The sequence below is a fragment of the Haplochromis burtoni genome, unplaced genomic scaffold (assembly GCF_018398535.1).
Source record: "Haplochromis burtoni strain Fernald_Lab_line unplaced genomic scaffold, NCSU_Asbu1 Contig_400, whole genome shotgun sequence".
Lineage (NCBI taxonomy): Eukaryota > Metazoa > Chordata > Actinopteri > Cichliformes > Cichlidae > Haplochromis > Haplochromis burtoni.
Genome location: NW_024582761.1, coordinates 4,420 through 20,144, shown reverse-complemented (window position 1 = coordinate 20,144; position 15,725 = coordinate 4,420). Strand labels below are relative to the sequence as shown.

Below are 15,725 nucleotides of genomic sequence, written 5' to 3'. Positions count from 1 at the left end.
GGCCTACTGTCCTGACTGGCTTTGTTATGTTGGTACAGCCTGCACCGTGTCAGCAGGATTACGGCCCGGTCCAGTCGCAGCGGGGCATCGCTTTAGGTCGGGAAAGAAAATATTGAAAGGTGTTTTTGGCAGATCGTTGTTTTAATCACAATCATTTCCTGTGAGAATATCCAAAAACAACATGCTAGTTCCTCTCATGGAGCTTCCTGACTCCCCCACCCTGACATCTATTTTTAGGTGTTTTATTTTTATTAACACAGTGAAGCTGTTCAGCACCTACAAGGTTTCCTCTTGAGGAACATACTTTCAGGGAAGCTCAACACAGCCAACAAAAGCTAAAACCCCGGCAGAGATGATGGTTGCTTATCAGTTGTTTTTCAGTTCCTTCTGACAGCTTTTTGTTTTCTAGGTAATGGCATCGCGCCTGTCATGGCTGACTCGTCACCCATAGCGCCCTCTGTGTCGCCCAAGCTGCATGCAAAGCCAGCTGGCCATGCTAATGGCCGGCCCCGCTTGGGCAGCCGGTCTGGCTCGCTAGCGATGGGCTCCCCCAGGCCCTCGCTCACCCGCCAGCCCAGCGCCATCACAGAGGCCGCTGTGGATGGGTCCAAGCCGAGGGACTACCTGATCCTCGCCATCTTATCCTGCTTCTGCCCAATGTGGCCCATCAACATCGTGGCCCTCACCTTCTCTGTGATGGTACGACTTCTGACAACAGTATCATTTAAACCTCTCAGTTAACAGCAGCTCAGACAAATTTATAAGTCACAACCAAAAACTTTTTAATCTTTAAGGACAACAGAGCTGACAACTCCAAAAACAAAAGAATCTATTTTACATGTTAGTAACCAAGACAAAAGAGCTGAAATGGGTTTTTCCAAGAAGAACTCGGGCTGTAGAAAGAACCAGCGAATGATAAATGAGGAATATATTTTAGCTGAGAGCCTGGAAAGTTCTTTGGTGATGTCCCACAATAGAAATATGGAGCTGCAGGCAGAAACACATTTATATAACATTTAAATTGTCAGTATCAAGTCGTTTGCTGTCTAATCTGCTGATTTTTTTTCTTCTTTTTATCTGTAACTATGATGCTGTCTTGTTGTCCCAACCCAATCATATCATTATTTTACGATGTTGAGTGACCGTTTATTGCTTGTTTTCTTTGCTCTCTGCTTCCCTTCAGTCCCGAAACAGTCTGCAGCAAGGCAACGTTGACGGTGCTCGCCGTTTGGGCCGTAACGCCATGGTGCTGTCTGTTGTCTCCATTTTAGGAGGGATTGCCATCATCACAGCGGCCATCGTCCTGAACTGGGGATGTAAGTCTCACGATTCAGTCATTTTCTCCGCAAAAGCGACCTAAAGTTGACTCTACAAGCTTTTCTCGAATGTTCAGGATCATTAAAAATGTAAAACCAGCTTAAATCTGTGTGAATTTAATCTTTATCTCTCTCCAGTGATATTAAAATCTTGATTCAAACCCACCGGCACGGCGAGACTGACTTCATGACAACATCGAACCCGACACGACACCATTTCCTCCCGTTCCTGAAGCACTATCGTTGTCGAGCGCCTGCACCAGATGTAAAACGAATAAAAACCAGTTTCTGTTCTTTGCTGTTGTTTCTTGCTGCACGACAAGCATGGTCTGCCTGACGCTCTACCTCTGACACGACCGACAAACCTAATCCTGACGCCTGACACCTGATCTGGAGAAAAGGATGGATCACCAGATGCTCATTTCATTCTGTGGCAGCAGCTTATCTCCTCCTCAGACGCCACAATTACAAGAGGAAATGGACATCCTGGGAAATGGGATTATTCAGATTCCTAATGGTCCCTAATGGTGCGAACTGGGGGACCTGGTTTGTTGGGTTTGATGCCAAAAATTTAGAAACGCAGTCTCAGCTGAACTGAAACGGGGAGAAGCTGCTGCAGTGATAGTTTAACTCAAACTGAGGAGGAACTCTAAAAGTCTTTGAACTGTGACGGCAGGAGAGAGAGGGATCTTTGTGTCAGCACAGAGATGGACTTCCTCTGTTTCACTGTCTTTGTGAAAAAAACCGGAGGCATGATTCTGATGTTTACTCTGCATATTCATGATAAATGTCCCCGGAGCTGCTAAACATTCATCATGTTCCATCCAAGGTTTTCAGAGACCGTGAACTGACCACAGGCGCTCAGACTGCTGGCTGTTAGCCGTGCTCGTCTCACTGTAAGCGATTCTGAGTTAGTAATTAATGAATTATTCTCCCTGACCACAGCCTTTGGCTCTAAGTGGATGTAAAGTGATGGAACGTTTCACATTATTCCTGATGTTCTCCAGGACTTCTATTAATTTGGGTGGTTGAGGTTACTTTTGGACTCCCTCTGAGTGCTCACAGCATGTGAGATGGATCAATTCTTCTTTTCTCTCTGGCCTTTCAGTGTCAGTCTTTTACTTTAGTCTAGCATTCACAGCTGCTGCCCGCTTCCCTTTCTGTTAAGTGTTTTACTGCAGATACAAGAAGAACTTCCTCAACAACTTCCTGTATGAAGTTCTTTCTCAGTCTTCACTCAATAGCCTAAAATCATAATTCGGAAATATCTTTGTTTGCCAGTGTAACCCTCATGTTGGTAACAACCTTGGAAGGAGTTTGTTCATAGTTTTAGGAAGTGTTGGATCAGGTACTCACTCTTTGCTGTGACAGTGGATGAACATAGTTCTTACAGCTACACAAGAACTGTGACAGCCGTGATCTTTGAATGGTGCAAGGTTATAAGCTAGGCTTGTTTAGCGTATGTCTGAATTGCAGTGCTAACCTTAAACTTAGGTAGTTCGACCTGGTGGCTGTTAACCCTCTGAGTTCTATCTTTAAATCTAACGCTATCAGAATATGTAATATTCCTTTAAATTATTCTCTTTTAAACTATTCTCCTGGCAGGGGATGATAACATTTCAAAACTATTTACATTTCTTCTCAAAAAGTCCTTTTGGCTTTTCTGAAAAACACGGAGTTAGGGTTAGTGATGTGCAATACCACTGATTTCCTTTCCGATCCGATACCAAGTAATATTCAGGGTGGTATCGACGATACTGAGCCGATACTTTGTACAAAAACGTATTTTATTTATTGTATCTCAAATTATAGCGTCATAATGATTACAGGACATCAGATTACTTGTTCTTATCACTTAATAATGCAGAGCTCATCATATAGAAATAAAAAAACGAAAGTAGGGCTATTTGAACACGTTGCCTGCCTGCAGCACTAAAGGACTCCGTGAGAGACGTCTGTCTCGCCCTAGCAGCACCTGTCCCTGTCCTCCTCTTCAGTTCGCCTCAACAGACGCTCCTCATATCCTGTGATATGATTTACTCTGAGGTGTTTGACAAGGTTAGTGATGTTGCCACAACCATACATGCCAACCCTCCCGATTTTTCCGGGAGAATACCGAATTTCAGTGCCCCTCCCAAAAATCTCCCGGAGCCACCATTCTCCCAAATTTCTCCCGATTTTCCACCCGGACAACAAAATTGAAAAACCATATCCCAGAATTCATTCGTCAGTAAAGCCGGGGCTTCACCTCTTAACATTCACATGTCATTTATAGAATTGGAGCCTGTTTGGAAGAACCAACCAGAAAACCTCACGCCTCGCAAAAATCTAAATTCTAAAGATATGAATATATAAAACGTCACATGATAGCTAACATCTTCATGTTATCACTAATGTAACAGTTTAGCACGTGAGCCTTGGCTAGAAAAAATTCCACCTGCAGCGCTGAGCTTAAATGGGTTGCAAGAAAAAAATTGCTTGTTGCTAATGTTGCAGTTTTATCCAATAACCAGACAAAGCGAACCTCCAGTTTAACCCATAATCGGTAACCCTAACTAGTGATGTGCGGATCGATCCTGAAATATCGATTCCTCCGATACCGATCATTTATGTTCTAGAATAAATTCTCACATCAAAATATCGATATTTTAGTAATTTAGGGTAAATTTGTAGTTTATCATTAACAGGAACACAGTGGAAAGAAACTATAACATTCGGATTGTCTACATTCAAAGGAACTACTTCCTCTTCCGCCTTTTATAGTCACGGGCGAAATACAGCTGTATAAATGTCTCGCAGCCCCTTGGCGTGCGCGCTCACAACAATGGCTGAGCGTAGTCGGAGTCATGTGCGGACGTATTTTACCTCCACAAACAGCTGAGACGTGGTTTCGATACATGTGGCAAAAAAAGTGAAGTGTTGTGGCCATACTTGCCAACCTTGAGACCTCAGAATTAGGGAGACAATTCAAAAGGGCTGTTGGGGGGGTGATAAATACATTTTTCAGGGTTTATTTATCGGATAAAATACGTTAAATGTCACCGTTATTATTGGCCGGCCCGGAAACAGCGGAGGTGTCCAAATTCAGAGGCTGCTTCCACCTGAGGACCCGGCCTTTGCGGTCTAAAGAAAGCCGGGTAGTACGTCACGAGCTCCCTCGGTGGAGAGAAACTCTGCCATCTGCTCCTTGCTATCTAAAATATAACCGGGCACTGACGTAAACTCTCAACCGTCTCACACTTTCTTTAATTAGTTTTATTCAGCTGTGTGAAAACCTGGAGGAACCCTCCCGAGGGATTAATAAAGTTACATTTAATCTAATCTAATAACTTTAATCTCAGCCAAACCGATTTAATCACGAACAAATAAAACACTGAAAAGTAATATTAAAACTAAGTCTCTGCCGCCATTGTTGGAAACTGGAATTGGCTGGTTCTCACCATTTAAATCTATTTACTGAACTATTCGGTTTTCTGCATCAAATAAGAAGGTACACACATTATTTGTGACAGTCCAACAAACTAGTTTCTGTCCACTATGCCCGCCTGCTTTCTCTCGCGAGCGTCACCTCCCCCTCTCCCTAAACAACCAAATGCCACATGTTGCCATATCATCTTTTGTTTGGTTGACATGGCACAATTTAACACCAATAGGGAAGGGAAGGGGTGTTTTTTCTTTTTCCTCTCGCTGTAAACACCACTGTTTTGTTCAGAAAAAAACATTGCATGCATTTTTGATCATAACTCTGGTTTTACATGGCCTATCCACACAATTTAAAAACTGGTATATAGTTTGAAGTCCACCCTTTCGACCCAAGTTGAACTGGAGACTCTGGGTTGTTGCATCTTGTAGCTATGTCGTCTTAAATTGGTCATGTGATTTTGACGCGTCGGCGCGTCCGTCAACCCCAGAGGGTTAAAAGGACCTGTTGTCTTAGAACCGATAGCAAAGTTGCTAATAAAGGACTGAACGGATGAGCGTTTTACATGTTCAGGATAAGGTGTTCACTAATAAGGGCCTAAAGGAGACTACACAGGTTCACGTACATGTGACGCAGGAGCTTAAAGGTGGTGAAGTCATGTGTATTTTAATTATTTTAATTGCAGTTATTCAACAGGAGTCATCAATGTAATTCGTTTGTAAGTCAGTCTGAGAGATCTATAAGATCTATAAGGTGTCTCCTTCTTTCTTACAAGCCTTTCGTTTTCCAAGTTAAACTATGCTAATGCTAATGCTAATGCCCAAATCTGATTAGTGTGTAGCTGTGTCACAGCTTTGGCATTATCAATCCATCCAACATTTACAGATGTTTGTGATGGAGTTTACAGTTTACCTGATGATTCATCAAATCCACTGTACACGAAGCCAGGAGGGACTGTCTGCAGCCAGACACTGTTTAGGAAACCTGAAATCATGATTTTTATTGCTGTTGAAATGCGATTCTGGGCCACACACTCATTTTTAGTTGTCAGGTGTAGCTGTGGTTATGACATGACCCCATTTAGAACACACTGGCTGTTTAACTGCTTGAGTTTTACACAGAAAACCTCTCAAAACGTTCATTTTGTCCTCGTCCAGTCGCCGTTCTCTCAGCTTGCCGAGCCTCAGCGTGACGCTGTGCCAAATACCAGAGAGTGCACGTCAATCAGCACAGGACTGCTTTCTCTTTTAGCCTCTCTGTGTGGAAATGTGTGCGTGCTAACAGAAATTTTGGGGATTCTTTGAGGATATAAGCTGTTGTTGTGGAACTAAATCAGCCCTTCATCTCCTATAACCTGTGCATGCTTGGAGTATTTATTACTGAATGCTTTTATACAGACTGTAGCCTCAGTTAGCAGGCGAGCTAACTGAGTAGCACTATGTAAATAAACAGTATGGGTTTTAATTGGAAGGTAACCCATCAGCCAGTCTAGGTTTGTCACTGAGATGTAACTGCAGTCACCTCGGTGCCAAAAACGCACTGCAGGTCTTTAATAAGGAGATCAGGTGACACGTTTGGACTGAGAGCCAATCAGAGTGTACAGGTAAGGTCAGGTGAGGTCAGGCTCAGAGGTGGGGGAGGAAAGGAGGGTCTTGTAGTGCTGCATTCATGTCATATTTCACAAATGTTATTAGTCGCATCATCGACTGTGTCACTGCAGAGGTGGTCGTTTAAGGCTTAGATGTACGTTTGTCGACAGCGTCACAACATTTGTTAAATATAGAACTTTATTCAGCGCGGGTTTCATTGTCTGTATTTTCACACAAAAAATCAGAAACGTGTCGTAAACCAACACAAATACTTCCAGTATGACATGAATGCAGCACGAGGTCCCGTCCATCCCATTCGCACCTTCATTCCGCCCACTCTGTATGTAGCATGCCTGTTTACTAATCACATTATGCAAAAAAATAAATTGTAAACTAAAAAGGAAAAAAAAGGCCTGGCTCGTTATCAGTACGAATGCTAGCTTTGCTGATTCCCGCTGTGGTGGTGTACTCTTACACGGTTTCATACGGACTTTGCTTGCGCTACCTCTCAAAGCTGCCTACCCTGTTTTATTAACCAACCGCACATCACACGGTGTCACCGATTTCTAAGTGACTGTTAAATCTTTGTGCTTCTGTTCCTGTGAGAGTTTCACTGCAGCCGTTGTAATTACGATATCTACATGCAGGGTTTTGATTGTGAACATATTTCCACAAATCTATAAGTTTCTTCATTTGTCCAGCAGCACAACTCGTGTAAATAGAAAAATCTCTACAACATACATTTAAACAGGAAACTGTGTTATAAGAATCAAGCTGTCTTACACTGAGAAATGAAAAGCTCTGAGGAAGATTTTGGTAACCAGCATTTATCATCTTTAAAGAAACAATTAGTAAAATAGTCTTGTTTTCTAATTTAGAAAATATTTTTTTAAGAAGATGCCATACTAGCTGTTTTATGTTCATCTTTTTGAAATCTTTCTTATGCCTCCTCCGGCTAAAACCCACTGTCTTCTGATTGGCCAGATTCTGGAAGCCTGCTGAGGGTCAGCAGCAAGCTACACTCGCCTCACTTTGGGGTGTTTTTTGGCTGTGCCCAGCACGATGTCATAATATAATAAATGTAAAAGTTTTCGGGTAATATTTGATGACATGAATGACCCCAAAGTTCAAACTCTGAAAACAATCCAGTAAAAGATGATCTCAGAACATCTGAAACGTGCCTTAAATTCTGCGCTTTTAGTTGCAATCCCATGATATCGTAACATAAATACATTTAAATAAAAGTCAACACAATGTTGAAAACATCCATAAGCATAAATTTACAGAAAATGAGTCTGCAGTGAGTAGATAGCTAGGTTCTTCAGTCGGGAAGCTAACATTTTATTTGACAATGCAAAGTGTGGGAGGCTGGCATGCTAGCTAACAAATCTAGATACTAAAGAATGCTTGAAAATATATAAATTTGCTTTTCATTTAGAAAATTTGCGATTTGTTTGAAATTTACTTAAATAAATGTTTCTAAAATACTTTTGGATTTGCTTAGCTTAGCACAAAAGCTTTGCATGCTTTAAATGAAACCACAATGATGTTTAATATGATCAAGTGACTCTGTGACACTATATACTGACAGAAAATAACTCTTACTATGAACAGACAGAGAATTGTTCTTCAGTGGGGTTTTTAGGCACAATGTTTAATTAAATACAAGGAAGCTAACATTCGCATTGCTAGCTAAATAGTTAATTCTGACACGAAACTATAATGTGTGAAAATATTTAAATCGAACTGCTTCGTGGTGACGGTGTCTGGTTCTTCATAGAGAAATGATCTGAATTGTTTTAAATAAAATGATGCAGAATATGATTAGCACAAAATCTAAAAATCAGTAGCAGCAGTTAGCTAGAAATCTGCTTTCCAACAAGAAAAAGTAAAAAAATTAAATTTGCATGTTTACCACTTAAATTTTATTAGTGCTCATGTTTTTAAACAATCTTATTCAAAGCTAATAAAATCACATTTAATACGGTTATGCTCATTTTGAACCAGTACCAGTGTGGCTGTACTGTATGTTCTGTTATGTTTAGCTAATTATTTCTATGTCATAATTTACTCATCAGTGGTCATGAAATTAGGTTACATTTTTTCCAAAATACCTAAAAGACTTTTGTCATTTTGTCATTTAAATACTGAAAAGTTTCTCAAGAGCTTCTCATTTTGAACACACGCCTGTACATGCTGTATAGAAGCTGCAGTTAGTGACGGTCCGTTCATTTGATGCCTACTTTAACTCTTTATGTTACACCAGTTTTAATTTTCATTTCTTTTGTAAATGCTCTTTGAACACCTGATAACCTGATCTTTGTATTTTTATATTTCTAGTCTCATCCTCTGAATCTCTTTTGTATTTACATGGTAATCTACTGTTTGTATCGCTCAGTATGACCTGCTTCCTGCTTTTTCTTTTTAAGACAAAGGAGAAACTGCAAGGCGGGGGATGGTGTAAGCATGAGTATACCAACTTCATTATGTCCTCTTATTATTGATTGCTGTGTCCTGACACCGGACTCTCGTTGTGCCTGTGCATGCCTTAAATTGATTGCTTTATGGAGCATAATGAATGAGTATGGTTGTACACAAAACATTTATCAAAGACACCGTTGATCTTGACTTCTGATGTTGAATATTTGATTATGTTTGAAGGCAATAAAGCCCATGTTAAATTACGACCTCCTCGACGTCTGCAGGCTCATGAATCTGCCGAGAGCAGCGGCACAGAAACGCTTTTGCTGGCGGCTTGAACCAAAATAAAAATCCCGCTCGCTGGCTCTCTCGCTACACGCCGGTCGTCTCTGGGGACAGAATGTTGTTATCGCTCGCTGGGTCGTAAAGTTTGATACGGGAAGCTCATTGAAAGTGTGACTCGCTCTCTGAGTAACCACGGCTTGCCAGTGCACGCCATCGTTTCTGTTGACGTCAATGCGAGACCTTCGTAGGCTGGAGGAACACGCACATTTACATCTGCCACACATGTTTTTTGTCTGTGCAGAATTCAAGTATCAAACTTTACAAACTTTCATGTGATTCCAACATGCTATTGAGTCCTAAATCACCCGAGTCAGTGCCCAGAAACTTTATGCCAATATAATGTGATGGCGGATATTATCTGTGTGTCTCCATGTTTACATTTAAGGATGTTTTTTAAATAATAATTTCGTCTTAAATCAAAATGCAGTCCATGTTAACATCACAATCAAACAACCAACATGAAAAGAGACGCATGCTTTGTGTCTGAGGAGATATGCAGGTAGGCTGAGCTGCCTGTGCAAGCAGAGGGAGACTTTACCCAGCTCCTCTAGTCCAAGCGATGAGAACCTTGAATCCATTATCTATGAGACGGGAACAATCAAAGAAGTAAGTAAGGCTCTTGTGAGATGGAGCAGGGCCGTGCAGAGAGGTTTAAAGGGGCGGGTGCTCAAAGTTAAAAAGGGGCACATTGAACCAGGCTGAATAACAACAACACACATTCATCAAGAATCTAATATGGGAAGGGCAGGGCTGTGTTGATCTGAGACTGTAGACATTAAAAAGTCCACAGGAGAGATGGTAGCTGATTAAACAAGTGTCATGAGATAATAACAAAATGCAAAGATTGGTGACAGCGCTTGGAACCATAAGGCAACAAAAAACTGTGAGAATACTGGCTTAGGTGTAATTGCTATGAGTTGTCATGTCTGTGAAGGTTCTCAGTCATCCAGGTCATCGTAGTCAAAGGAGCTTGCAAAGAAAAGCGTCTGGACTTCTTTAAGTTGCTTGAAGACGTTTCACCTCTCATCCGAGAAGCTTCTTCAGTTCTAAGGTCAAATGGTGGAGAGTCCCAGATATAAACCTAGTGGGAGTTTCCCCCCACAGAGGGACAAAAGGACCCCCTGATGATCCTCTAATCACCTGAGCCAAGGTGTGAAACTGGGTGTGGGTCCCAATCAGCCAGAGTTTCGGGTGAGTTCATTGTGAAACCTGGCCCCACCTTATCATGCGAATTCCTGAGGTCAGATGGCCCAGGATGTGAGTGGGCGTTAAGGCGTCTGGGAAGGGATCTCAAAACTGGATTATAGATGGCAGAGAGTTGGTGTCGTAAACCCCCGCCTCTGTTCAAAGATGGTCGCTCACAGTGGACATAGATGGCTTCTTTCACTCCTCTTTCAAACCATCTGTCCTCTCTGTCCAAAATGTGAACATTGGCATCCTCAAAGAGTGACCTTTATCCTTAAGATGCAGATGGACTGCTGAGTCTTGTCCTGTGGAGGTGGCTCTTCTGTGTTGTGCCATGCGCTTGTGAAGTGGCTGTTTGGTCTCTCCGATGTAGAGGTCTGGGCATTCCTCGCGATGCCAATGTTCACATTTTGGACAGAGAGGACAGATGGTTTGAAAGAGGAGTGAAAGAAGCCATCTATGTCCACTGTGAGCGACCATCTTTGAACAGAGGCGGGGGTTTACGACACCAACTCTCTGCCATCTATAATCCAGTTTTGAGATCCCTTCCCAGACGCCTTAACGCCCACTCACATCCTGGGCCATCTGACCTCAGGAATTCGCATGATAAGGTGGGGCCAGGTTTCACAATGAGCTCACCCGAAACCCTGGCTGATTGGGACCCACACCCAGTTTCACACCTTGGCTCAGGCGATTAGAGGATCATCAGGGGGTCCTTTTGTCCCTCTGTGGGGGGAAACTCCCACTAGGTTTATATCTGGGACTCTCCACCATTTGACCTTAGAACTGAAGAAGCTTCTCGGATGAGAGGTGAAACGTCTTCAAGCAACTTAAAGAAGTCCAGACGCTTTTCTTTGCAAGCTCCTTGACACTCTTTGCTTCTCTTCTTCCTTCCATCCCATCATTTCATATATCACTCTCCACTTGCTGTCTATCTGAGAACAAGGCACAACTTGCTATTGCAATAAACTATAATCTAATTATCCACACCTAACAACTCCAGCACTTAATCTATAATAAAATGATGACAGAAAAATGTTATAGCACTGCCTTTAGTAGCCTCACACAGCTCCTGCTGTTTCCTCCTCATGTCCTTACCAGGCATGTCTGCACAATGTTATATCATGAGTAATAATTTTAAAAAAATCCATCTAAATAAAACACACACATGCACGCACACACAGTGACATTTTAGACCTTCTTCAGAATACTGTATATACTATGGGCATCACTGTGCTGATCCAGAATCCTTACATTATTATTTATTACTAGAGCTACAATAATAAAGCAATGAGGAGGGGGAAGTAATAAATATGAAATAATGTCATTATGATGATTCCATTTGTTTCACTATCCACTCTGTGCAGGGCAAAGCTTATTACATGTTTAAACTGTAGAGATACAATCATTTTACTGCTGTAAAATCCAAATTTTGTCTTATTTAAAATATAAATCTAATATAATCTGCTTCTTAATGTATGTTCTTTAAAATACAGCTTGTGTTTTTAATATATTATAATTATAATAATGCATAATTATGTGGACATGCATATTAGATCGTTTTTTAGTGAAATATAATCCCTCCAGAAAGGCAGGAAAAGCCCGGAAACTTACTTTAAAACTAAATATGTTCCCTAAAACGGTGACAGAGCTACAGACCCATGACAGCCTTACACAGGTAGCCAGCAGCTGTGACCAGCACTACCTGTGCAGTTAATAAAAGGACAGGTAATGTTTGTCGCGCTGTTGCACACACAGCACGCTCGTTTGTTTCAGTTCGTCAGTTGCAACAAGACAGCTTACCAACGTGTACGTAATAAGCTGATACTCCTGTGTGCTACACACTACAGTGTGCGCTGTACACCTACTTACTGGTTGTGTCGCATCAGTCTGTGTCTCTGAGTTAACTTGTGTTTCTCCTACAGCTCCGGACCGCTAAAAATGCGCGTGCTCTTTGTGAGCTCGTTCCCGGCTCGTAACCAGCGCGTTCTGCCGTCGAGGGCGATCATTGGTTAAATGTGATCATGTGACTGATGCAAGCCAGATCCTTTTATTTAGCAAAACTGTGATTAATAGTTAAATATTATTGTTGAGGGGCACAGACAGGACTCCGCACGCACACACACATATAAAAAAAAAAATTTTTTTTAAAAGTTGCCTCAACAAAAGGGCACCTTGGGCACCCATCAGGAAAGGGGCGGGTGCTCAAGCCCCTCTAGCCCCCCCCTGCACATACCTGCTGTTAGGTTAAGACGCAGACATAAATCAAGATGACGAAGACTGTCGCTCAGAACTGCAACGAGGCGAAGGCTCAAAGTGTCCGTCCTCCTGGTACTCCGGGAAGCCTGTGTAGTTGCAGCTGGCATTGCAAACAGGCACGTGCAGAGGGGGGGGCTAGAGGGGCTTGAGCACCCGCCCCTTTCCTGATGGGTGCCCAAAGTGCCCTTTTGTTGAGGCAACTTTTTAAAAAAAAATTATTATTTTTTTATGTGTGTGTGCGTGCGGAGTCCTGTCTGTGCCCCTCAACAATAATATTTAACTATTAATCACAGTTTTGCTAAATAAAAGGATCTGGCTTGCATCAGTCACATGATCACATTTAACCAATGATCGCCCTTGACGGCAGAACGCGCTGGTTACGAGCCGGGAACGAGCTCACAAAGAGCACGCGCATTTTTAGCGGTCCGGAGTAGTGATGGTAAATTTGATTATTTTTACTGAATCGAGTTTTAATGAGTCACTCACCAAAGTGAATCGGATTTTGAGTCATTTGATTCACTGAGTCAGTTGACCAGAGAGTGCAAAAAATTTACATTTTCACTCAAACTTAATTTGTTTCTCTTTTCATGTAAATCCTACTGCTAAGATGATGATTCTAAAAGAAAACAACTATTTTATAGAGCAAAAAAAGAGCAAAAACATTTCTAAAATTAAGCAATTTCCTATCAAAATTGCTTAATAAACATTTATTTTGTTTATTTTTATTTTATTAGTATTTTCCTTAAATGTGTCAAATATATATTTTCTCATCTAAATGTCCACTGAGCTGTGAGCCAGGGGGCGGTAATGCGCCTTAACATTGGTTGCCAACCAAGAAGAAGAAGAAGCTGTGAGCCAGGAGGGAGGGGGTGAGTAGCTCAAATGTGCTGTTAGCATGTTAGCAGAGCGATGCTACTGTGAACCGAGGAGCTATTGTCTTGATGTGAGCTTCTACTCAGGGTTTTTTCTTCCAGTTCAGAGCAGAAACTGGCTGTTGCCCCCCCACACACACACAATTTTAATTATAAGCTAGATATATTTCTACTAATCGAATTAGTTTGCTAACAGCAACAGGGATGAGTCAGTGAGTCAGTTGGGCTTGTGAATCATGATTCACGAGTCAGTAAAGTGATTCTCGAGTATTGAACGATTCGTTCACGAATCGACCATCACTAGTCCGGAGCTGCAGGAGAAACACAAGTTAACTCAGAGACACAGACTGATGCGACACAACCAGTAAGTAGGTGTACAGCGCACACTGTAGTGTGTAGCACACAGGAGTATCAGCTTATTACGTACACGTTGGTAAGCTGTCTTGTTGCAACTGACGAACTGAAACAAACGAGCGTGCTGTGTGTGCAACAGCGCGACAAACATTACCTGTCCTTTTATTAACTGCACAAGTAGTGCTGGTCACAGCTGCTGGCTACCTGTGTAAGGCTGTCATGGGTCTGTAGCTCTGTCACCGTTTTAGGGAACATATTTAGTTTTAAAGTAAGTTTCCGGGCTTTTCCTGCCTTTCTGGAGGGATTATATTTCACTAAAAAACGATCTAATATGCATGTCCACATAATTATGCATTATTATAATTATAATATATTAAAAACACAAGCTGTATTTTAAAGAACATACATTAAGAAGCAGATTATATTAGATTTATATTTTAAATAAGACAAAATTTGGATTTTACAGCAGTAAAATGATTGTATCTCTACAGTTTAAACATGTAATAAGCTTTGCCCTGCACAGAGTGGATAGTGAAACAAATGGAATCATCATAATGACATTATTTCATATTTATTACTTCCCCCTCCTCTTTGCTTTATTATTGTAGCTCTAGTAATAAATAATAATGTAAGGATTCTGGATCAGCACAGTGATGCCCATAGTATATACAGTATTCTGAAGAAGGTCTAAAGTGTCCCTGTGTGTGCGTGCATGTGTGTGTTTTATGTATATAGATTTTTTTTTAATTATTACTCATGATATAACATTGTGCAGACATGGCCTGGTAAGGACATGAGGAGGAAACAGCAGGAGCTGTGTGAGGCTACTAAAGGCAGTGCTATAACATTTTTCTGTCATCATTTTATTATAGATTAAGTGCTGGAGTTGTTAGGTGTGGATAATTAGATTATAGTTTATTGCAATAGCAAGTTGTGCCTTGTTCTCAGATAGACAGCAAGTGGAGAGTGATATATGAAATGATGGGATGGAAGGAAGAAGAGAAGCAAAGAGTGATTCACAGGCAGAGCCTAAATTATTTCTCACAGTTTTTTGTTGCCTTATGGTTCCAAGCGCTGTCACCAATCTTTGCATTTTGTTATTATCTCATGACACAGCTACCATCTCTCCTGTGGACTTTTTAATGTCTACAGTCTCAGATCAACACAGCCCTGCCCTTCCCATATTAGATTCTTGATGAATGTGTGTTGTTGTTATTCAGCCTGGTTCAATGTGCCCCTTTTTAACTTTGAGCACCCGCCCCTTTAAACCTCTCTGCACGGCCCTGATTGCAAATGCAATAGTTGATAACTTTGAGTATCCTGACGCAGAAGATATTACATAAGGGGAGAAATGTAGCTCACCCAAGCCTGCTTTTGATTTAATTATCAAACAGGTGAAAGAGTTTTTCACGTCACGCGAATCATCACTAGCAAAATCAGATGAACCAAAACACCGCAAACAACAGAAGAGAAGCAAATGGTTTTTCATCTTTCTCAGAGAACCGGCAAACTCCACTGAGACTCCAACACAGGTTTGTATTTAAATCCATCAGGTTCACTCACAGAAGTTCCCAGAAAATCACCAAAATTAGAAACCACAGCTAAAAGTTCTTCTCCACTCAAATATAACACCATCATGCCAAGTCTTAATCATCTGTTCAGTAAATTGACCCTTAAGATGATCAGAAAACCCCTGGAGAACCTGTCAAGTGAGGAAATCAAGATGTTCTCAGCGGAGTTGACAGATAAAGTGTACGACCATATCCAGTCAATATATCCAACCCGCAGGATGCAAATGGGTAAAAGTCTCTCTGAGTCTGACATCTCCAAGAGTTCACAGCGTGACTGTGGCATACCCTTTTCTCCTGAGGTGCTCTATGTGCTCGTACAAGAATCAGTGGAAAAATTCTACAAAACATCCTTTTTTGGTTAGAGAATGACAGTTTAGCCCAAACTACTCAAA

At 41.5% G+C, this 15,725-nt stretch overlaps 1 protein-coding gene across 1 annotated transcript in view; it reads left to right on the top strand.

Moving 5' to 3' along the window:
• LOC102304667 (proline-rich transmembrane protein 2) overlaps nt 1-3,112 on the top strand; it is a gene marked incomplete in the record, with an annotated part of 23,672 nt that extends 20,560 nt beyond the window's left edge. Inside the window, 3 exon segments of the mRNA XM_005950517.3 lie at nt 410-699; nt 1,184-1,316; nt 1,455-3,112. Of these exon segments, the coding sequence (XP_005950579.2) occupies nt 410-699; nt 1,184-1,316; nt 1,455-1,471 (440 nt within the window).
• Nucleotides 3,113-15,725: the final 12,613 nt, after the last annotated feature.